Consider the following 23,984-nt stretch of genomic DNA (forward strand, 5'->3'; position numbering starts at 1 on the left):
AAATGAAGTCGTATCATAAAATATGGAAACCTTAATCAAAATATCTGCAATTGGCTTGATAATAACTATATAATAAACAAAGCTTACATAATATCCATTGTCCATCTGTAATCTTTTATAATCTGATCTTGAAAAGTCACGTTTAAAAACCATATATCATCACGTACTAAAACAAAGGGAATAAGGTGTAAAATAAATTGATTTGGCAACAATACAAATATTTCGGAATGATTTATAACGATAACATAAATACGCCTTGCTATAAATATTGTTCTTATTAAGGTATCGAAGAGACAAAGCTTTAGTGACGCATATGGAATAAATTGGATTGTATCATTAATACAGTCAACAATTTATTAATTTTACAACTGGTGACGAATAAAGGGCCGCAACGGCCTCCTTAAAAATACAGAGGGTAAAAAAGTTCTGTAATAAAAAAGTAGGGAGTAATCAACAAAAATGGCAACATTATTCAAAACTTTCATTTTTGCCGCCCTTGTTGGGATTGCGCTTGCTTTTGATAAATCCCTAGTTGTAACGACTACAGAGGGAAATGTGGAGGGAAATTTATCCCCTAGCGGTCTGTATTATGAGTTTTTGGGCATTAGGTATGGAGTTCCTGTGAAATTTAGGGTAAGTTTTTATTAACTACTTCGTGCACTGTTTATCTTGGATATGCTAGATGTTTAATTAATATTTGAACGACTTGTATGTTGAGAAAGTTAAATATAAATTGGTAACAAATGAATGAGCTTTTGTAATGAGAACATAAATATATTATGAGATTTCCATCAACTATTACATCTATCATTTTTTGTTAAACTAGAACCCACCCCAGTTATTTCTCACTTACTTCAACATACCACAGATAGACTAATTTACATATTGCTTTTACAAAATACATACCTATTTCATTCTGACTATTTATTACTATAAAAAAGTTTTATTAAACTTATTACAGGCACCAGCTGCACCCCCCTCATTTTCTGGCATTTATAAAGCAGACCATCAAGCAGTACTTTGCCCCCAATTCGCTACATATGACCCACTAGCCGCCCCTAGTGACAACGAAGACTGCCTGGTCTTAAATATATTCACCCCAGCCTTTATTAACTCCACCTGTCCCGTTATGGTCTTCCTCCACGGTGGAGACTTTGGCATCGGCTCTTGCTCTTCAATCTTCTACGGCCCGCAGTTCCTTATCAGTCACGGAGTAATTGTGGTCACAGTCAATTACAGGCTAAACGTATACGGCTTTCTTAATCTTGGTACTAAAGATGCCCCAGGGAACGCTGGACTTAAAGATATTAGGGCGGCGCTGAGGTGGATACAGAATAACATACGAAATTTCCAAGGAGACCCGGATAATGTAACTGTGTTCGGACAAGGCAGTGGCGGAGTTGCAGCTATATACTTAACCATGTCGGACAGCACAAAGGGTTTATTCCACAGGATTATATCCGAAAGCGGTACGCCGTTTTCGCCGCGGTCATTCGATCATTTCCCGTTAACAACCGCTAGTAATATCGCCAAATGTTTGAGTCTTAAATCTAAGGACCCTAAAGCTCTGTTCAAACTCTATTCAGAAACTCCTATCGCTAAAGTAGAAGAAGCTATAGAGACACAACTGAATGCGAAATCAGTATTCTTGCCATCCGTTGAGAAAGTATTCAAAGATGAAGAACCATTTTTAACAGACACACCGTATAATATTCTTACGAAAAAACCCAACTGTTTCCATCCTGTCCCAACGGTTATAGGCATAAACACAGTGGAAGGTCTATCCAGCATTTTAGACTACGAAACTGTGACCAATCAAATGAACAGAATAGAAAACGAAGATTTCTCCACGCTAGATCAGAGGAACTTCGTTGTACCAACTGAGGAAAAGGAGGAATTTAGGCAACTACTCAAAGATACGTTTTTCGCAGACATATCGTCGGATGAATCGTTGGTTGGTGGGATTATTAATATGAACACAGATTTCTGTTACGTCGGGCCTTTGGCGTTGTTTGCTGAGTTGTATGGGAATAATACAGACTTATATCAATACATTTTTAGCTACGTTGGTAACAGGAATCTAGGAAGGTTGCTAACTAACAGTAGCTTGCCAGCTACGTCTCATACGGATGAATTGTTTTACGTGTTTGACTTGGAGAGGCTACCGTTGGTGATGGATGAAAATGATGCAAGGATTGTCACGTTCATGACTCAAATGTGGACTAATTTTGCTAAATATGGGTAATTATGCTACTGATGATTATTTAATTTATATGTATTTTATAAATTTGTGTGATGTTGCTATGATTTCTGCACAAAAGCCCTGAAACAGTAAGTTACTTTTAAGGTTTTTAAAAATAATGTGGACTCTATTATATTAAGATTAGAACACCTAATTAAATTATAACAAGAGAAAGTCACGGCTAAATTGTATGATTTATTTTTATTCACAGCACACCAACCCCAGATACCACAAACGGCGAGTGGCTACCATTCCCACACCAACTAGCTATCGACTTAGAACCACAGTACGTCGCGCCTCTCACACCCGAGAGGGCGCAGTTCTGGCGCGCCCTTTTCCTCAAATATGGCGCTGACATGTCTTGCAAGTGATGGCAACATTGTTGATATTTGACAGCTGTCAAAGTGTTGCATAATTGTAGATAATAAATGATTATTTATTGAATGAATGGCTTTTTATTTCAATCGTTGAAACCAGAATATTATATAATAGAATATTTATAAGAATCGATGTAGATATACAATATCAATGTTATATTTCAGGAAACGTTCCTGGAATCTATGTTCTAAGGTAAGCTAAAGCAATAACTAAATTTGAAATGTAGGTAGAATAGGATCTAATAAAACATGTAAGATTTTATTTGAGACTAGCTGCGTCCTACAATTTTCCCTGACTAAAAGAGTTTTCTTTTTATTCCTAATATTCCTATAGGATTACAAGTATAAAATTTAGCCAAGTTATTCATTATTACATCTGTCTATTTAAGTCCCGTCAAAAACGGTAGAGCTGTTTCAACGGATCATATCCGTTGACAGACAGATCCACAAAATTGTAAATATTCAACTTTGGGATATGTATCGAGTATACAAACTTAGCATTTCGTAAAAATCGGTCATTATAATATTAAAAATAGGTACTCAAATTTTGAGAATTTTTTAGATTTGATAAATTTGATCATGTGGCGGGATTGGAATCCGCGTCATTTGCAAAAAACGGCAACGCCTAGCCTCTCCAATTTTATTTATTGGTATAAACAAACTAAGACTTGGACCTCACGTACAGTCTATAGAGAAATTGATTAATTTTATTCCAAAATTAGAAGAATAACAAAGGTTATGCATCAAACAGTATTCAAAGCATTCACACGAATAAAACAATAGTTTTAAAAAATCTAACAATTTATTAAAATATGTAAAATAGATAACACTTTTATATCCTATTATTGTGCGTGCAAATATATTTACTATCCATTGGGGGGATTCCGGATGTGGGGCAATCGGAAATTTGTGGATATCGTTTCATTGTGAGTAATGTGTACCTAAGAAATCTACGACAAAATGCAATTTTGATCACTACAAAAGAAGAGAACTGCTGAAGGTAAGAAAGGAAAGTATTGAGAAGGGTGAGGAAAAGGATACGCGCCTCCAGCTAGCCCACTCACTGAACGAAACACATACATAGGCAGGACGGAACTGTAGTGCTGAGTGAAGCGTGGAGGGGATAGCTTCGCATGGACATTCCTCTCAAATAACTTATTTTTATCTCCTGCGCAGGATCGAGCAGCGCTAATTAAATTTGCCCCTAGTTAGAGTCTTTAGGGGTGTGGGACCATTCACATTTTTCGGGATGTGGATGTCGAGCACGCTTCGGAACGTATTGGGCTAGCTCGAACCAGGGAAGTACCTCACCCCCACAGAAAACCGGCGTGAAATTGGTATGCTACTATGTTGTCTACGGTTAGTGGGGGAGCCGGAGGCCCATTTCGTCCATTCCTTCCTTCCAATCGTCAATCCTTTTCTTTATCCCTTACACCTTAAAAGCGGGCAGCGCATTCGCAAGGGCACTGCCTCTGCGAATGTTCACGTGCGGTGGTGATCGCTTACCATCAGGCGACCCACCAGCTCAATTACCCGCTGTGACATAAAAAAAGAAAAGAATACATATTCAATATTTCTTGTAACGACCACTTGCTGCATGGTAATTTTTAATTATAGAAATAACCCCGTCATCCGCAATTACGACAATGCACCTCGCTTAAATTATCAATATAATGCAGCCTATATACATTATGTAATATATACATTCTATAATTACCGAATAATTATTTCTAAAAAAAATCTAACTCTTCCTTCATTGTTCGAACTATATGAAATTTAACTGTGACCACAGAAGAGGCACTAGCTTTAACGATAAACAGACTGATTTATCAGTTGACCCAGACGAAAGCTCTGAGGAAATAAAGTCAGAACATGAATCCTTTGATCTTTAAAATAACACAACGAATTTTTATGTTGTTTTTAATATTGATTTAAGTGATTCAAGAGGAAGGTTTATATGTGACCCCAGACCCTCCCGACTCCGCCCGGATATCAAGATACCTGTTTTATCCCAAGGGAGCATTTATTCGAGATAAAAAGCTTCCTATCAACCAAGACAGCTCATACCCTATCTATATACCAAATTTCATCAAAATCCGTCAAGTAATTTCAGCGTGTTCGACGGACAAACATCCAAACAAACTTTCACATTTATAATATTAGATTCCAGTGTGATAACATGTAATAAACTCCGAATTTAACACATGCGAAGCCGCGGGCAAAATATGTATATATTTAGTGTGAAATGCACCTAAGTACCAAGCTGAAATCCATAAATTTACATTAGAGATTTCACCAAGGGAAAAACATATGACCGAATTACATCGAAATGAGTAATCGTCCCTTTAACAATATTAGCATATAATATATACTTAAAATATAAATATAATTTAAAATTTCTTGAAAATCACATTACACGCTAACAATTACTTAGTTTTATTATATTATAAGATTTATTTACAAACAATCTTAAATTATTACAGACTCTATTTCTTCCTTTTACCATTCATATTGTGTCTGGAAGAGATCGCTCAAAATAAGGCCACCTTGTCCAATGACAATATTTAGTCTCTCTTTTTTCATAAATATTATGTTATTATTATAAATTATTTTAACGATATATTCTGACTAACACTTCAGTATTAATATTTTAAGAGCTTTCCTTTCTATTAAAATACCCTTAAAAGCATTTAGTTGTCACACATAATACCCTTTGCGTGTTTACCTTCCGTATAATTAATTAATCTATATATTTGCATAAACTTTGAATACTGCCTTTAAAAATAATATGATACTCTATGTATTATATCGCAACGTAATTAAAATTCAGCGTTAATCTATTTTACGATGTATTTTAGAATTATTCCTAGTACAATCATTTGTCAAAAGGATTAAAATAGATAAAATTTAAAATTGCAAGTAAGGCCGTAATATTCCAAATAACTTTTATTTCGTTATATATATTGTGATATAATCCCGAATTCATTCCAAATTTGAAATCTATTTTTTTATATTACCCAAAAAAAAATAGTTTAAATTAGTTGCAAATATAGATCCTATATCTACATCGCAGGATATGTTTTATCTGTCATCCATGAACCGCACGTTTATTTAATTGCAGTTGCAATAAACAATATAATAACATAAATTTAAATATTTGATATAGATATCAATCATTTGTTTCCTTCACAAGATATGTGCTTCTTTTTATATGCCTAATAAGGAAATTAATATATTTTTTTAATTTACCTTAACTCTAGCAATAAAGTGTTTCCTACAATACTTATTATAATTTCGGAAATTGTCACAACATACACAATATAGACACGAAGTGGCCGATTCCTTCGTACATTATTTTTTATCCGTATCCATTTTAATTTAAAGTATAAATGAGATAAATTTTTCATCAACTTAAACTACATAACAAAGAATCACGGCCACATCCATACCGTGTTTTTAATCTCAACATTAAACCCTCCGCAAATTGGCGGGCAATAATTTCCAGCAATTCAAAAACCCGCCAACATCCACAGATAAGACAAAAAAATCGCGCGCGCTCTTGTCAAAATGACATTCGCCGAAATGTCAAATTCAAAAAATTCACTTCAGTGCTTCAGCTTGATGAATCGGAACTTTCGCTCGTGTCCCGCCTTTTTTTCTTCTTCTCTTTTTGTCTGTCATGCTTTTCTCTGTGTCTGGGGCTCCGTTTGGGGCTCTCCCGACGGACGCGGTGATGTCAAATGCCCGAATCATCTGTGGTGTGTTGAATGTTGTTCAGGGATTCCTCTGATGAGTGCGTTTTTTGTTTCTTTTTCGTTCTGAAATGAATATAAATATGTTTTATCTGTGTTAATTTATAACTTCTCTAAAACAGTACTTCATTTAATTTAATGTGCTGCCACACATTTACATGTACCTACTTAAAATATATCTTCACTAAAAGGCGACCTTATCACTCAAGAGTGACCTCTTGCGGGCAACCCGTGTTGTATAAATTATAGACTTCTACGGTTGCTATGGCAACCTATAAAATATGGTAGCAAAAGACGCGGGCTCGAATCCCCCCCTATGATCAAATGTTCTCTATTCTTTCAATATTTGTTAACAATTAAATTTAGAAATAAATATATTAAGTTTTCATTAAAACACATCATCATACTTAGTATAACACAAAGTCGCCATCTCTGTCCCTATGTATACTTAAATCTTTAAAACTACGCAACGGATTTTGATGGGGTATTTTAATTGATAGAGTGGTTCAAGAGAAAGCATTATATGTAAAATAATATCAACTAAACTACTCCAAATTAACGCGTGCAAAGCCACAGGCAAAAGCTAGTTTATTATAAATGAATAAATTGTTGTGTTTTCTTGTGTTTGAGTTTATGCGAATATGATATATACTAAGGAATTGAATACTTTTTAACGGATTTTAAACGCGATTTATTCATTATATTGATACGGGAAGACTCCCCGTGACCACGCTCGCTGTAGTGCTCGAACCGTCGGGTTAATAATATAACGAATAAATCGCGTTTAAAATCCGTTAAAAAAGTCTTTAATTTCTGAATACATTGTTGTGTAGAATCCTTACCCTTTTTTCTTCTCATTGTCGACAGTAACTTGATCCTTAAAGAACTTAGTCAGCTCCAATTCTTTGATTTCATCCGAATTTGTTAATATGATTGCTCTGCGAAAAACGTTATATTTAAACAATATTTACTTATCTTTTTATTAATAAATTAATAAATATAATAAATTATTGAGATAAATCTGTGTGTCTCAATGTTCGGAGTATTTTATCTTTCTACTACGTTCTAAGTTTTTAGTTAACTTTTATGTTACACTAGCTGCGCCCCGCGGTTTCACCCGCGTAATTCCGTATCCCGTAGGAATATCGGGATGAAAAGTCACCTATATGTTATTCCAGTTGTCCAGCTGTCTACGTACCAAATTTCATTGCAATCGGTTCAGTAGTTTTTGCGTGAAAGAGCAACAAACACACACACATCCTTATAAACTTTCGCATTATTAGTATTAGTTTCGCATATTAGTAGGACGATTGAATAAAATCACAACTATATCGTCTGTAGCTATAACTATTGCTTTCTGTGTAAATATTTACACAATATAAAACATTTGGTTAAAATATTAAGGATATAAAAAATTAAAGATGATGCGTTTGTCCCATAAACTCAAACTCAAAACATTTATTCATTCAATTAGACTTCTCATAGAAGCACTTTTGAATCTTCACAACACAGTTATAACATTTACCACCGGTTCGGAAGGCAGTTTCTACATAGAAGAGCCGGCAAGAAACTCTGTAGTTGCTCTTTTAAAATAAAATCAATTTTTCATTTTAATTCTACATAATATGTAACATGTACTTAACAATGATGCCAAAGAAATGTCCTGTGGTTCTTAAGCGACAACATTATGGAATGTCATCCTACTAATATTATAAATGCGAAAGTTTGTAAGAATGTGTGTGTTTTTTAATCTTTCACGCAAAAACTATTTAACCGATTGCTATGAAATTTGGTACATAGACAGCTGGACAACTGGAATAACATATAGGTAACTTTTTATCCCGATATTCCTACGGGATACGGACTTACGCGGGTGTAACCGCGGGACGCAGCTTGTATATTATAAACTTGCAGAATTAAAAACTAAACGATGTTATATTGTACCTTTATATCTTTATTCACAATAGATATAAGACTATCGTGGGACAGGTGATTCTATTGTACAGAAAGATCATTAAACCGCGCCCTCAGATAGTGTTGTACCGCCGTGATATCGATAGTCGATAAGTTAAGAGTACCTATTTAATTTAGAGTAATTTATATTTATTGTAACTATTTGAAATTATTGAAGTAATTCAATGAATTGGTTGTGCTCTTCATACTGCTGATGTTATTTATATCCTGTTTGTACTCTCCTTGTAAAGGTGCACAATAAAGAGTTTTTGATTGATGTATTGATTGATTGAATTAATACAGTAATTGGACTTATTGATCTATTAAGTAACTGATCGGTTTGAATATCAAGGGAAAATAGGAACACAGTCATAATTAATCCGGTTGTAATATCCTAAAAACCTTGGTTTTAAGTTAAATTGAGATACTAATGAAGATGTAGGGAATAGATTTTTTTTTAATTTGGGAATGTATTTTTTTAAATTTCTTTGTTTGTATTAAAATGTTCATTTGTTCACTACTAGCTTTTTGTCTGCGACATCGCCCTCACAGCTTAGAGGTTTTCTCTGTATAGTTCCCTTTCAGGACCGTGGGGATTCCGTGATATAAACTATCCTATGTCCTTTCTCAGGTCTCAAACTATTTATGGCAAATTGCATCGAGATCCGTTAACTCATTTAAATCTGAAGAAGAGACAAACAAATAGACTGATAGACAGAAAGACGGAGGGACAGACTGACGAAGCTACTACGCATTTATGATATTATTAGGGATTTATCTGGTTGTGTATTAATATGTTAATTTATTTACTATTTCATCGGTATACACAATATTATCATTACAGGAAATCCGCATGCGACAGAGATATAAACAAATAAAACATTGCTATAAAGAATTACGAATTTTATAAGTTCGAAAAAGAACTAATAAAGCAATTTTTAATACTTATAAATAAACTGTTATTTAAGATTTATAGAGAACAAACGTATTTGTTTTGCTGCAATATCTAACGAAATTTCACTAAATATTTTGACAAGTGACGTAATAAAGTCAATGCTGTCATCTTATCGATTGTCGATTTGTGTTCTATCGATAGCTTCGCATCACTAATCGTGATTCGGAACCCTTCTATGTCAAGGTAATCCACCCTTCCTTTCAACGCCAATATAACTATGAATGTATTCTATACATCTATCTATGTATCATATAATTCAAGTTCTTGTCTATGATTTCAAAATAACCGTTTTCCCTTTTCAGTGCTTAGGTAATATATTAAAACCACAGATATTAAAATTTCTCAAATTTGTAAATGTTTATTTATTTTATATAATTACTAGCTGCGCCCCGCGGTTTCACCCGCGTAAGTCCGTATCCCGTAGGAATATCGGGATGAAAAATAGATGTTAGCCGATTCTCAGACCTACCCAATATGCTTACCAAATTTCAGAGGAATCGGTCAAGCCGTTTCGGAGGAGTATAGAGACTAACATTGTGACACGAGAATTTTATATATAAGATTAATATATATTTGATTAAACACTTTTATTTATAACAAAATTTAGAACTTTCTGTTAAATATTTACTGTGCATTTGTATGATATGGTTGGTACCTGGACAAATATATGAAAATCTGGTTATTACAAAACACGTGGGCAGACTGAAAATCAGCGCTTTTCGGGCTTAAAGCGTGTCAGCATGACTGAGTCTGTCCCGATTGCCATGTACATTTTTTGACGTGACAACGTCTTAAATTAGGTTGCGGCTCGGAGGCACTCATGAAAAAGGTAACGTTACGATGAGTCACCGAACTATGATCGGTCCGCCGCGCGCGCAGCACTAGAGAATTAGGCGCATTGAATCGGCGCGTGCTTGTGTCTCTGTCTCTGTCTTTTTAGTAAACAAATAATATTTTCTATAGTTAAAATTTGTGCAATTCTTATTTTCATTCAATTCCTTGTTCCTATTGTGCAATTTAATAATATTCATATCAATAAATATTCTACCGAGAAAAGACGTTGTCACGTAAAATCTTCGCCCGTAAAACCGACTTTACAGGCAACCATTTTTTTATGTTAATTTTTAAGTTATATTAGTTTAAGGGTTGTGATGTGGCCATAAAGCTTGTTTTCTTTCTTTCTTTCTTTATATTATACGCCAATACATTTTTTTTAATATTTTATATACGTAATTTATCTGTTTTATTGGAAAATAGATGAAGATGATGGTGATGGCCGTAAGTTTTGTATCGTCGCGATTTTAATAGAAGGTTCATTTGAAAATTATGTGGTTAATGTCGGATTAGATTATTTTTATAACTGATGCAATGAAAACAATTAACTATCTATAATCATCATCAGCCCACACATGTTCCCACTGCTGGGACACAGGCCTTGTATGAGAGTTTAGGCCATGATCCACCACGCTGGCCAAGTGCGGGTTGGCAGTTGTCACATGTCGTCGAATTTTTGATTCTCAGACATGCCGGTTTCTTCACGATGTTTTCCTTCACCGTTTCGAGCAGTGGTGATGATATCCACATGCGCAGATACATTGAAAAATCAATTTATTTCTTGCTCGCTCGCCCGGTCTCGAACCCCGACTTATCAATTTTGAAGTCCGAGGTCCTCACCACTGAGCTTCCACTGCTATTCTCTATCTATGGTTTTTTACTTGAACTGTGTCATTACGCATTTGGTAAAAGACTCTTTTGTCTCTTATAAACACACTTTTATTAGCTTCTTATATATGCCTTTAAATATGTCTAACCCACGCTTATAGACTCCTTTTTGAGCCATAGATTTAATTTAAACATAAACAAAACTAATCTCTTATCCGTGACAATACAATAATTTCATGAGTTTATCTCATTATCCTGATTAGGATCGCAGGGATTAAAGAATATAATACTCTGTATAAGAGCAAGTGAGACAATTTCCATACTTTTACTCTGTATAAGAGCAAGTGAGACAATTTAGTCTATTCTATTAAAGCACGTTTTTATACTATAATAGTAATTTTAACAAGGAAATTAACCAAAGTAAATTAAATGCCAATTTCGATTTAACGTAAAGTTTTGTAGGTGATTTAATTGTTTTAATCTAAAAAGTCCAATAAATACTTACCTAATTCTGCCGCAATCGATTCTATCCTGCTTTTTGGGGTCACTTATAACAGCTACCGTAGTTTCGGCGTTGTCTCTTCTGTGTCTATGCTTCTTGGCCTTATGGTCTCTATGGGACATTATTTAAACTCTTTATACGTTTTCCCAATTTGCCCCCGGCTAGTAAGTAATTATTTTAAGGGAACAAAAGGTAATGACGGACGCACGCATTCATATAACGAATCACCGGTCTCTGTCGGTACACAGGGCTGCACGCACGCAGACTCGTATGTGGGAGTCGAGTACGCTTCGGTACGAATTGGGCCAGCTCGCACCAGGGGAGTACCACACCCCCACAGAAACCCCACAGATAGCATGCTGTGTTTCGTACGGCGAGTGGGGGAGCCGGAGGCTTGTTTCCTTTTCCTCACCCTTCCCAGTCCTTTCCTTATCCCTTACCAAATAAAAGCGAGCAGCGAATTCGCCGAAGCACAATTTCTGCGAATGTTCATGGGCGGTGGTGATTGCTTACCATCAGGCGGACCGCCAGCTCAGTTGCCCGCTAAGACTATAACACTTTTTAGCTCACGTAGTCCGGATAACTTATAGTAATGGACGATATATTATTATGTTGACATTATCTCACCTGTGTTTATCTTTCCTCTCGCTCGATTTATGTTTCCGTCTCTTTTTATAAACCGAACCGTCACCTCCTTCGTCAACTGTCTCCAAGTGAAGCACATATAACCTATATATTTGTAATAGAATCACCTAAAACACACACGTTACTGTTTAAACTTAATAAATAAGTTATATATTTAATAAGCAAGTAAATAAGTTAGTAAGTAAGTAAGTGAGTAAATAAGTAGCTTTGTAAGTCAGTAAATAATAAATAAGGTTTTATGAATATATCTTGATTTGCGTAACAATTACTGGTAAACCTTAAAACAAATACATAAATAAGTAAATACTCAAGTAATAAAGCTAAAAGAAAGAAAGAAAAAACATTAAAGTATGAAACCATTATCAAACTCAAACTCAATCTATTCAATAATACTTAAAAAGATTCCACTATTCACTTCATTACATATAACACGAAGCATACTCACCAGCGTGTTTTTACAAGTGAAGAATATATTCATATAATTAATAATCTTGTAGTGAGCTATAATTAACAATCGGAACGCTAAGAACGGCGCATCCTGAAGCGCTATGTTCATTATAATAGCGCAGACTTCTATGGAGCAGCAGCACGCGCGGCTCGTGTTCCTAAAATTGTATATTTACACTAAAAAACAGTGTTATTCGCCTTTATTAGATCTTTAAATTACGCAACGATGTTTTTTGAGTCTTTTGTCATAGACTAGCTGTTGCCCGCAGCTTCGCCCGCGTGGCCTAATAAGTTTTCATGGTACAAACTTTCACCTCCTATTTTATCCTCTTGGGGATAGAATTCAAACCCTTTCTTCAATCCTTTCTTATCAAAATCCTTTCTTAGCAGATGCCTGCGATATAACATCTGCCTGTATAACAAATCTCAGCCCGATCCGTCCAGTGGTTTCGGTTGTGCATTGATCACTATGCCAGTCAGTCAGTCAACTTTGATTTATATATATATAGGTGGTGACTTAATTAAGGGGAAGGTTTATATGTGTATATGTATTATTGCACCCGTGCGAAGCCGGTGGGTCTCGTTAGTATAAAATATGTCATAGCAAGGATAGCTAGACAATCCTTGTAATTGTTATGTATGTTTAATGTCATTATATGTTTTAACGCCTCATCATAACGGCGTACAGATAAATAAAACTTATAGCCGGTTAAAATCATTCTGACTGCAATATCTAGTACAAAAGGTTAGTCCAAAAGGTTTTGACCGACGCCATTGCTAAAAAACACTTACTGATTTTCTTCTATGAAACATAATTTTTTATGTTATTATTCATTTGACCAACGCCTTTATTCAAAACCACTCTAAAGGCATCAGTCATAAACACTATTGTTAGCCGGTTATGAGTTTTCACTACATAGAATACTAGCAGTTCGCCCCGACTTCGCCCGTGGTACATATATAGCCTGAGTCATTGGTGAAATTGTCGCTTTTTAATGGTGAAAGAATTTTTTTAAATCGGTCCAATGGTTTTTGGTTCGAGAACGTTACAAACATACAAAAAAAATATACAAAAGTCTTTATAATATTAGTCTAGATATCCCTTTTAAATAACACTTTTTTTATGACACAGTCGGCAATGGAGCTGGTGGGACGCCTGATGGTAAGCGCTACCACCGCCCATGAACATTTGGAGAGGTGTAAGGTCCATTGCAGACCTTACGCCTCTACAAATGGATTGCCGACTTTTTGGGAAGGGATTAAGAATGGATTGGCGAGAGGAATAAAGGAAAGGACTGGGAAGGGTAAGGAAAAAGGATATGGGCCACAACACATGCTAAGAGCGTTATAAATAAATACCGATATTGATTACAAAACGAGATCATGCAGTAATCGTTTAACAATTAAGCATGTTAAGAACATAAGTATGGTACTATTTTAGTTCACCCATGCGCTATAGTTCGGCGTTGATTGAAGGCAAATGTGAGCGAAGCAATCTGCAACTAGACGTGCAATAAATGGCAATATGTATACAGTGCATTGTAGTTCACAATCAAAGATGATGCAGTTAAGATATCAAACAGTTGATGCAAGCAAGTACATGTATCCTACTAATCCTAGTAATCCTACTAATATTATAAATGCGAAAGTTTGTAGGGATATGTGTGTGTGTTTGTTGCTGTTTCACGCAAAAACTACTGAAGCGGTAGCAATGAAATTTTGTACGTCGATAGCTGGACAACTGGAATAACATATAGGTCTTTAGGTCGTAGGGACTTTTTACCCCGATATTCCTACGGGATACGGACTTACGCGGGTGAAACCACGGGGCGCAACTAGGATGTTAATACAGTGCATTGCAGTTCACAATCAAAGATGATGCAGTACGGTTAAGTTATCAAACAGTTGACACAAGCAGTAAGTGCATATTCCATGGTGCAAACTCAAACTCAACTCAACTAGACTTCTTATAGAAGCACATTTGAATCGTCATATTACACAGTTATGACACTTACCACCGGTTCGGAAGGCAGGTTCTACAGAGTTTCTAGTAGGCTCTCTGAACTATTTACTACAACATTTTTAATATAGTTTTTGAATTTAGCACTACTAAACGATTTAAAAAGATATTTTTATGAGGAATTCGCTTGTATAAGCGTATACCTTGTCCCATAAATGAATTATTTACTTCACTAAAACAGATATATCAATTATGTTTCTGTTCTTCGTGTCATAACAAGGTCTATCTCCTATTTTTGTATGTAAGTCGATGAATTATATTATATGGATGAAAATCTTTGCACCCATATAAAAGGTGTCCTGCCGATAGTGTTATCAATGGAACTAAGTTACTTAGATTTATTTGCATACGCTTATTACGTAAAAAATACTTAAAACGCAGACAACACACGCACACAACAAACACGACGTAAATAATTTATGTATGTGTCGCCGAAATCTTTTTAATAAATTTACGATAATTTTCGAAGGAAATTTATACGTTTTCTATATATAATAGCAATAGTTTAGTGTAGAAATAGTGTTTACAAATTGACTTTAATCCACAGAATCGACTTTAGGCCGTTTCACTGAAACAAACTGCGTGTATATACTTGACATGTATGACTTAACAATTCATTATTTATTCATAAGCCTGGGTCAGATAATGGATCACTAGGTTTGTGATGGTCGTGTTGGAAGTGGTACACGCTTCGGCACGAATTGTGCCAGGTCGCACGGGAGAAGTACCACACCCCCACAGGAGACCTGCGTGAAAAAGCAGCATGCTACTATGATTCATTCGGTGAGTGGGGAAGCCGGAGGCCCAATCGCTTGTTGCCCAATCTAAAGTTGGCAATAATTTGTAAGGGCGTAAGGTCTGCAATTGACCTTACGCCTCTCCAAATGTCCATGTGCGGTGGTAGCGCTTACCATCAGGCGACCCACCAGCTCCATTGCCGACGATGACATAAGAATACAATACAGTGCAGTGGATCTATGTCCAAGTATCTAACATAAGTTGCGGGCAGGCAAAGCGAAGCGTGCTCTAAATACGTACATGTCAGACCTATGTGCGGTGCCCCTGGACTTCCTGGACTTGGTCGCGGTCAGGACGACCGTGAACTGGACCAGTGACCACGACCAGATCGCGAGCGTGAGCAGCACCAGCACCTTCTCCGTGGCGACCTTTTCGTCTTTGAATGAGTCGAAGAATTCTATGATGTCCGCAGCTGTGCCTGGGAACGGGGTAGCTTAGATAAAGTACTATATTGGGCAAAAAGGTTCTGAATGCAAAAAGGTTCTGGAATGGAGACCACGTACTGGCCAACGAAATGTGGGACGTCCACCCACGAGATGGACACGGTCCGAGTGGCGGTGAACACCTAGTGACCGGTCGTGGTGGAAATCTTTGAAAGAAGCCTTTGTCCAGCAGTGGACGTCACACGGCTGAAACGACGACGACTATATCGGGCACCTGAGCTGGTGATTCGCCTGATGGTAAGCGATCACCACCGCCCATGAACATTCGCAGAGGTAGTGCCTCTTCAAATGTGCTGCCCGCTTTTAAGAAACGATTGAACTGGAACGGGATAAGGGAAAGATTGACAACTGGAAAGAATCGGTCCAGCCGTTTCGGAGGAGTATGGGAACGATAGTGCAATAGACAATAAAGCAGAGATGTCACTTACCAATATACACCAGCAGCAATTGACTCAGCTGGTCCCTCGTGAGATCACCCTTTGGCAGCAGCCACCTCCCCACAATGAGGGTCAGCATAAGGAACTGCTCTATCAGCGTCACCCACATATCCGTGGGGATCTTGGTGGCACCGGGTATGGGTATCTCGGTCTATTGAAAGGATACGATTATATAATATCCGTTAAGACATTGTGCCTAACCTAACCTAAAGTTATATGGAAAATCAGCTTATTTATTCTTTGTTTCTTTCTTACTTACTAATATAATATTACTAGCTGCACCCGCAAACGCTATTCTGCCTTACTCTTATCATTTAGGGGTATGAAAAATAGATGTTGGCCGATTCTCATAGATACCGGATAAGCACAAAAAATTTCATCAAAATCGGTCAAGCCGTTTCGGAGGAGTATGACAACGAAAACTGTGACACGAGAATTTTATATATTAGATGTGATGGTTATCTTTTTCTGTGTTTTTTTTATGCTTAAACCATGAACCGGTTAGGAAGAAATTAGGTATTTATATTATTAAAATTTAATACTGCATTATTTAATAATGATTACCTCTATGTACGTTATATTCGTTTTCTTTTGCAGTCTTAAATCCACTTTGTGCAACTCCAGAAGCCATATTGCAGGCACCACCAGACCGAGGTATATGAATACAGACGGACAGAACCTGGAAATAAACTTATATATAGATATGCGCCTAACGCAGTATTTCTGTTTTTTTATGTTACAGTCGGCAATGGAGCTGGTGGGACGCCTGATGGTAAGCGCTACCACCGCCCATGAACATTTGGAGAGGCGTAAGGTCCATTGCAGACCTTACGCCTCTACAAATGGATTGCCGACTTTTTGTGAAGGGATTAAGAAAGGATTCGCGATAGGAATAAAGGAAAGGACTGGGAAGGGTAAGGAGAAGGATATGGGTCCTTCTAGTCTATAATATCTTCTCATATTATAAATATGAAAGTGACTCTGTCTGTCTCCTCTACACGGTTTCTCTGAACTGATACGAATGAAATTTGTTATAATTGCTACAAAGATAGTTTGAGACCCGAGTGAGGACAAAGGATAGTTTTATTTCGGAAAAACCACGGAAACGGAAACTGTAGGGGGAAATCCCCGAGACAACCCTTTCCTTCACTACGCCTAGATTTTTAAAATTACGCAACTGATTTTGATGTGGTTTTCTTTAATAGATAGAATGAAGAGGAAGATTTGTATGTATAATAACATACATTATACTTCTCCGACTGTAACGAGTGCGAAGGCGCAGGCAAAAACTAGAATACTTTTCAAAAAATTAAAAAATATATTTATAGTATTTTCTTGTGTTTAATTTTACGCGAGTTTTATACATTAAGAAATTAAAGACTTTAAAACGGATTTTAAACGCGATTTATTCCTTATATTAGTGACCACGCTCGCTGTAAAGTGTTCGAAACGACGGGTTAATAATATAATGAATAAATCGCGTTTAAAATCCCTTTAAAAGTCTTTAATTTCTAAATATATATATTTCTTTCAAAAACCAATATAAATTTTCATCATCCATAAGTGTGCTGTAACCATTTGACTCGGACAACATTTGTATTTTTTAACTGAAAAGGTTTATATAAAATACTAATTGATACCACTCGCCACCAGATGGCCTCTTAGATTTATTTTAATTGTTTGCATAGCAATCGCACTGGGTTTAGTTAGTCCTACTTATCCTACTTCCAAATCCTATCCTACTAATCCAACTTAATATTATAAATGCGAAAGTTTGTAAGGATGTGTGTGTGTGTTTGTTGCTCTTACACGCAAAAACTACTGAACCGGTTACAACTAAATTTGGTACGTAGACAGCTGGACAACTGGAATAACATATAGGCAACTTTTTATCCCGATATTCCAACGGGATACGGACTTACGTGGGTGAAACTGCGCGCAGCTAGTCCATTATAAAAATAAATAATTATTTTTCTACGGAATGAGTAACCGACGTCGTTGGGGGAGGTACCAGTGCGATTCTTAAATGCGACCAAAAGACTATAATTCCTTAGGAAACCCAAAAATAATCACGTCAGAGTAAACCCACGGAATTATGGAACAACAAAGGGAAAATACAGTCTATTTTAGTACCGCCTTCGTTTTTGGCTTCGTTAAACTCCTTATAATATACTAGCAGTCCTCACTGGCTTCGCCCGTGGTACATATATAGCCTATAGCCTTCCTCAACAAATGGGCTATCTAACATTGAAATAATTTTTCAAATCAGACCAGAAGTTGCTGAGATTAGTGCGTTGATTCAAACAAACTCTTCAACTTTATAATATTAAGTGTAAATGTAGATGGACGTACATAAATAGAGAAAAATGACCTTAAAAACTCAAAAAAAACAAACACACACTTTGATCGTTTCGATGGAGTTTAAACTATTAAATCTTGGTAATCTGAATAAATTGCTCTTTCTTTCTTTTCTTTCTTTCTTTCTTAATCAGGATAATAAGATAATCTTATGAAGTAATTGTATCGTCACCGATCCTTGATAAGTGTAAGTATTATTGAAATATGTCCGTTTAAATTGGGTCAAAATCGAGTCTAAAGGTGTCGGTTACATACAAACATACAGGTGAAGTTAACACAAGCGTATTATAAATATATTCGTAGATATAGATCAGATATCCGCCCCCGAAAACTTACCCCCTTTCACAACAGTCGAGTAAAAATTACGCATAATGTAAGAATCATATTTCAGTTGTGTGAACTTGCCAATAAAGCTAGTCCCATCTAATTGAGGTGCGCCATGTTTGTGACGTCATATCCGACAGTTTAATGACGCCTCGCTGATTCATTCATGCTTTCTTTAAGTGCAATGTTTACTAGTATAGAATACCAGCTGCGCCCGGCGGTTTCGCCCGCGTAAGTCCGTATCCCGTAGGAATATCGGGATAAAAAGTTGCCTATGTGTTGTCCTCCAGTTGTCCATCTATCCACGTACTAAATTTCATTGCAATCGGTTCACTCGTTTTTGCGTGAAAGAGCAACAAACACATACATCCATACTCACAAACTCACGCATTTATAATATTAGTAGGAAGGATAGTAGGATAGGATAGGATTAGTCTTAATTAGTCTAACGTGTTATTAATGCGAAAATGTTTGGTTGTTTGTCCTTCATGTCACAGAGTTTTGCCTTTTGTGTTGCTCTTTCACGCAAAAACTGCTAAACCGATTGTAATGAAATTTGGTACGTATACAGCTGGACAACTGGAATAACATATAGGCTACGGGATACGGACTTACGCGGGTGAAACTTCGGGGCGCAGCTAGTATTGTAAATGCAAAAGTTTGTGGGGATGGATGTACGTGTATGTGCATGTTTGTTGCTCTTTCACGCAAAAACTACTGAACCGATTGCAATGAAATTTAAACCATGAAATAGAAACCGCGGGACGCAGCTAGTATAAGAATATGCTTATGTAGGTTCCTGAAATAATCAAAATTATTATACTTTCCCCATACTGTATTGTCTCGTGTGAGTATTTATACAGAATAGTTAATGGTTGCGTATAAGTTAACTATATGCCTAGAGTGAATGGAGAATCTTTAATCTATACTAGTAAAGCTGAAATGTTTGTTTGTTTGAACGCGCTAATATCAGAAACTACTAGTCCGATTTGAAAAATTCTTTCAGTGTTAGATAGCCCATTTATTGAGGAAGGCTATAGGCTGTATATGTACCACGGGCGAAGCCGGGGCGGACCGCTAGTCATAGATAAACTGGAAAACTCACCATTTCCACTCCTGATTCTCCTTGATCGTCAAAGTGAACACGCCTTCGAAAATCAGCAACAATATAGGCGAAGCCAAATACCAATACTCGATGTTATCTTTGAAAACTGTCACCTGCCAAATAGCGATGATACCATGGCACGCAAACACCAGACGGGTGATGACCGCCTTTATCGTGGCCAGAACCTTGCCAACATTCGCCATTTTGATTAATTAGCTGTCATGACCTTTATTTTCTGATACTTTGGCTGTATTGATGCGCCCTTCGCCTTAGTCTATTGGCTGTATGATGTCATGACCCTTGCCTCGTGTTTGGTGATTGTTCTTTTTTCAAATTTGACAGAACGTGTTATGTATCTGTAGAGTTAAGTTTTTTATTGGCTCTCTTGTTTTGAGATCCTAGTTGCGTTTAAAAAATGTATTACTTATGGACTAATATTTTTTTTTATAGGAAATTAAAGTAGAATTGAAAAATTGTATTTTAAATTCCTGGGATTTGGTTTTTTTAAAGCTTAATTGATGTTCTCTTAATTTAAATAACCTTAAAACATATTTATATATAACTACACTATTTATGACCAATATTTAATAAACTAAGCTAAATAAATATTTATTTTATGTATGTAAAGGAGCTATTTTTATTTATTTAGCATGTACATAAGTATGACGCGAAATAAATTTATAAATAATGAAAAGTTGCGTAATATGAAAATATTATTTGTGTATAAAATTTTTACGATTTGTGTATATTGTAACTACATACAGGTTTATATTTAAATTAAATAATGTTTGAACTTCATTATATTTTAATTAAATATATTATTTAATTAGAGTGTTGATTTAGAACTTAAGAAACACCATTAAAATTATTCAGATTTATTACACAAGTTCACATTTATTCAGTAATAGATTAAAAATATGAACAGTTTCGATATATTGTTTTAATAGCAAATTGTTTTAAGACACATTGTTTTTTTTTAATCAGATAGTCTTTTAATATTTGTTTTTTTTATAAAGATTCAATGGCTTGGTTACGAGACCTTTAAACCAATTTTAATACTTTTATTTTAATTTTATGTTTATAAACTTTCAAGCTATAACAGTTATTATAATTTGTTTTTATTTTTACTTTATTTCAATTCAAAATATAAAGATATAACATGAATTGTGATATAACATGAATAAACTGGCCATGTATAAATTGTTGTTAAAAAAAAACTTATGAAAAACGATCACATATTTAACAATTCCACAATTCTATTTTCAAATTAAAGTAAACTTTTCTAACTTTTGAATGTTGCACGGATTAACGAAATCACGGACTGGACGCCGCGCCGCGGGACTTAGCAAATATAAATATATATGTAGTTATCTATGTGCGTTTGTTTGCATAGTGTGTGATGTTCATTGCTGCTTTTGGAAAGACCGACGTCGTCAAAAAATGCGAAATAGTAATTGAGTGGTTCAGAATATTTACTAGCGTTAGTGATAGTTATAACTGCGCAATATATTTCAATAATATCATTCGTGGATCAGTCATTTTTGCATAAAACATTCCTACTGAAAATTAGTGGTTTAAAAACATGTATACTTACAATAGATATTCACAAAATAGTGTAATGAATTTGTAAAAAGCAATGCAATTTATGAATAACAATAATACAACATAGCATCATTAGGTTGTGCCCCGCGGTTTCACCCGCGTAAGTTCGTATCCCGTAGGAATATCGGGATAAAAAGTTGCTTATGTGTTATTCCAGTTGTCCAGCTGTCTACGTACCAAATTTCATTCCAATCGGTTCAGTAGTTTTTGTGTGAAAGAGCAACAAACACACACACACACACATCCTTACAAACTTTCGCATTTATAATTAGTAGGATAGTAGGATTATTTTATCAAAATTTTTACTTATTTAAAAAAAAATCGGCAATGTACATTTAAAAATGGAAATCTCCGTCAATTATGTCATTTTGCGCGCGCACCCCTAACAGCCAATAAGAATTAATGGCGGAAAGGGCTCGGGTCGCAACCTTAGCATGCAATAACAGAGAAGAAATGAACTTTATGTTAAAAGTAATATGGTTTAAATTCGCCTGATGCGATTACTTATACTTATTTCTAAAAAGGTGATGAACTAGTAAAACAAAACTTGAAAGGTGTTAACGACTCTATTGTAATTGCAATAAAGGTTATAATACTGTTTGTTTTGGTTTTGTCTTGGAATTCAGTGACAATTTGATTGCATGGAACGTTTTAGAAGCTAGTTCTTATGTTAATGCAATAAGGTTTAAAGTTGTTTGTTATTGGATCGGGAATGATTTGGGAAAAATGGAATGAGTCATCTTTGTACATACATTGTAGCAGGAATAGGATGTGTTTTTATAAATTGAATTTATAATTATTACACTTCATTTTGACCCCCTCCTTGGTACAGTGGTTAACGCGTGAGCGTAGAACCGAGGGGTCCTGGGTTCAATTCCCGGTGGGGACGCACAAAAAAAAATGTCTCGGTCTGGCAGGACACAGAAGGCTGATCACCTACTTGTCCCTAAAGAAAATAGATCAGTGAAACGGATGTACATCATCTGCCCCATACCCCACTAGGGGACACGTGACTTCACTTTTTTTTACACACATAATTTTACGCGATACGACCACACATTGTTGTCGTATGTCAATAAGGCATAAGGCATCCACTGAAAATCAGTGTTTATAGGCTGAGTGGCGGGCCTAATTAAGGCACATATATATTTTAAGTATAATAATTACCTTGTTATTTTTACCTGTATGTGTCATAATAAACGTATTTTCTTTCTTTCTTCTTTTTCTTTCTTACATTGGATATATAGAAAGATTAAACGTTTATTATAAGAACACATTAAATACACGACCATTACAATATGACATAAAATATCAAAGAAAAATTAACACACAGAGGAAAAATTTATTGATTTCTAAAACAAAGGTCAATTTTCTTTGCCTCACCCTTCCCAGGCCATCCCTTATTCCCATTGTCAATCCTTTCTATATCCTTTACTCCTTAAAAGCGGACTGTTATGGATGGTGATCGCTTACCATCAGGCGATCCACCAAGGGTCGCGGATGAATTATAACCAGCTCCCTTGGCCCGTTCACTAAAGCAGCTGAACACAGTTGGGTTCTGATCGGTAAGAAACCGACATAACCCACTCCTTCCCTCTCAGGCTCCTTCCCCGAGGGCCGTGGATATATATGCAAGATTTTCCCACTAAAAAAAAGGCGATCCACCAGCTCAGTGGCCAGCTAAGGCATAAAAAATGCTCCAACATTATCTAGATTTAAGGTATATGATCCCATAAATACCCATCTAATTTTTTATCTAAGCCGGGATTCAAACTTGAGCCTTCTTTACCACTATACCCATGTAGTATTTGAGATTAAACTGAGCAAAACAATTGTCAGATAGACAATCTATCTCTATCAAGAAATTCATCAATAAATTCACTATGAAAATGACATGAATTTATATATTTTACTTCAAGATTGATTATATAAACGCATAGTTTGCGAAAATTGTACGCGTAATGTATTTCCATAAATTTTTTATTACAATATGTACCTACATAATAAAATATTTTCCTATTTTACTAATCGTAAAGATATAAGACCAACAGAATGATTTAATTCAAACACACTCGGGAAATGATATAACATTGAATGAAATAACAATTATGGATAACTGAAAATTCAATTTATCGCCAGCTTACTTGCTTATCTTTAAGTTTTTAGAATTTATCGAATTTTTTCAATTGAAGAACACTGAATATCAAACTATATAACAGCCATGTGTGAGCAGACAATTCTTGTTCTACTAAGTAAGTTTTTACAATCATCATATATTAATACTAGCGGTCCGCCCTAGTCTTCCTCAATAAATGGGCATCTTACACTGATAGAATTTTACAAATCGGACCAGTAGTTCCTG

General features: G+C 35.6%; 2 protein-coding genes across 3 annotated transcripts; one reads left to right on the plus strand and one right to left on the minus strand.

Moving 5' to 3' along the window:
* The first annotated feature begins 347 nt into the window (after positions 1–347).
* On the plus strand, positions 348–2,659 carry LOC119838547 (acylcarnitine hydrolase-like). Its single transcript, XM_038364525.1, has 3 exons — positions 348–633; positions 962–2,241; positions 2,454–2,659. Exons 1-3 carry the CDS (start codon positions 460–462, stop codon positions 2,611–2,613), a joined length of 1,614 nt encoding a protein of 537 aa, XP_038220453.1. The 5' UTR covers positions 348–459; the 3' UTR covers positions 2,614–2,659.
* Positions 2,660–5,121: 2,462 nt separating this feature from the next.
* LOC119838601 (transmembrane protein 26) lies at positions 5,122–20,476 on the minus strand. Of its 2 annotated transcripts, none has more exons than XM_038364592.1 (9): positions 20,021–20,476; positions 16,798–16,912; positions 16,225–16,384; positions 15,603–15,771; positions 12,534–12,693; positions 12,071–12,195; positions 11,447–11,554; positions 7,214–7,309; positions 5,122–6,437 (listed from the first exon to the last, which is right to left on the minus strand). In XM_038364592.1, exons 1-9 carry the CDS (start codon positions 20,221–20,223, stop codon positions 6,356–6,358), a joined length of 1,218 nt encoding a protein of 405 aa, XP_038220520.1. In that variant the 5' UTR covers positions 20,224–20,476; the 3' UTR covers positions 5,122–6,355. The 2 variants fall into 2 exon arrangements, with proteins under 2 accessions (XP_038220520.1, XP_038220519.1); XM_038364591.1 differs by having other exon boundaries at positions 15,594–15,771; positions 20,021–20,475.
* Between the last annotated feature and the right edge of the window lie 3,508 nt (positions 20,477–23,984).

This window comes from Zerene cesonia, unplaced genomic scaffold, assembly GCF_012273895.1.
Source record: "Zerene cesonia ecotype Mississippi unplaced genomic scaffold, Zerene_cesonia_1.1 Zces_u003, whole genome shotgun sequence".
Lineage (NCBI taxonomy): Eukaryota > Metazoa > Arthropoda > Insecta > Lepidoptera > Pieridae > Zerene > Zerene cesonia.

Excerpts from the sequence above, each read along its gene's own strand:
- LOC119838547 (XM_038364525.1), top strand. The coding sequence starts at position 460 with ATGGCAACATTATTCAAAACTTTCATTTTTGCCGCCCTTGTTGGGATT. Across the intron at positions 634-961 it reads GAGTTCCTGTGAAATTTAGG|GCACCAGCTGCACCCCCCTC; the intron begins GTAAGTTTTTAT and ends AACTTATTACAG. Across the intron at positions 2,242-2,453 it reads ACTAATTTTGCTAAATATGG|CACACCAACCCCAGATACCA; the intron begins GTAATTATGCTA and ends TTTTATTCACAG.
- LOC119838601 (XM_038364591.1), bottom strand. The coding sequence starts at position 20,223 with ATGGCGAATGTTGGCAAGGTTCTGGCCACGATAAAGGCGGTCATCACC. Across the intron at positions 12,196-12,533 it reads TCACTTGTAAAAACACGCTG|GTGATTCTATTACAAATATA; the intron begins GTGAGTATGCTT and ends TGTGTGTTTTAG. Across the intron at positions 6,438-7,213 it reads GACAATGAGAAGAAAAAAGG|AACGAAAAAGAAACAAAAAA; the intron begins GTAAGGATTCTA and ends TATTCATTTCAG.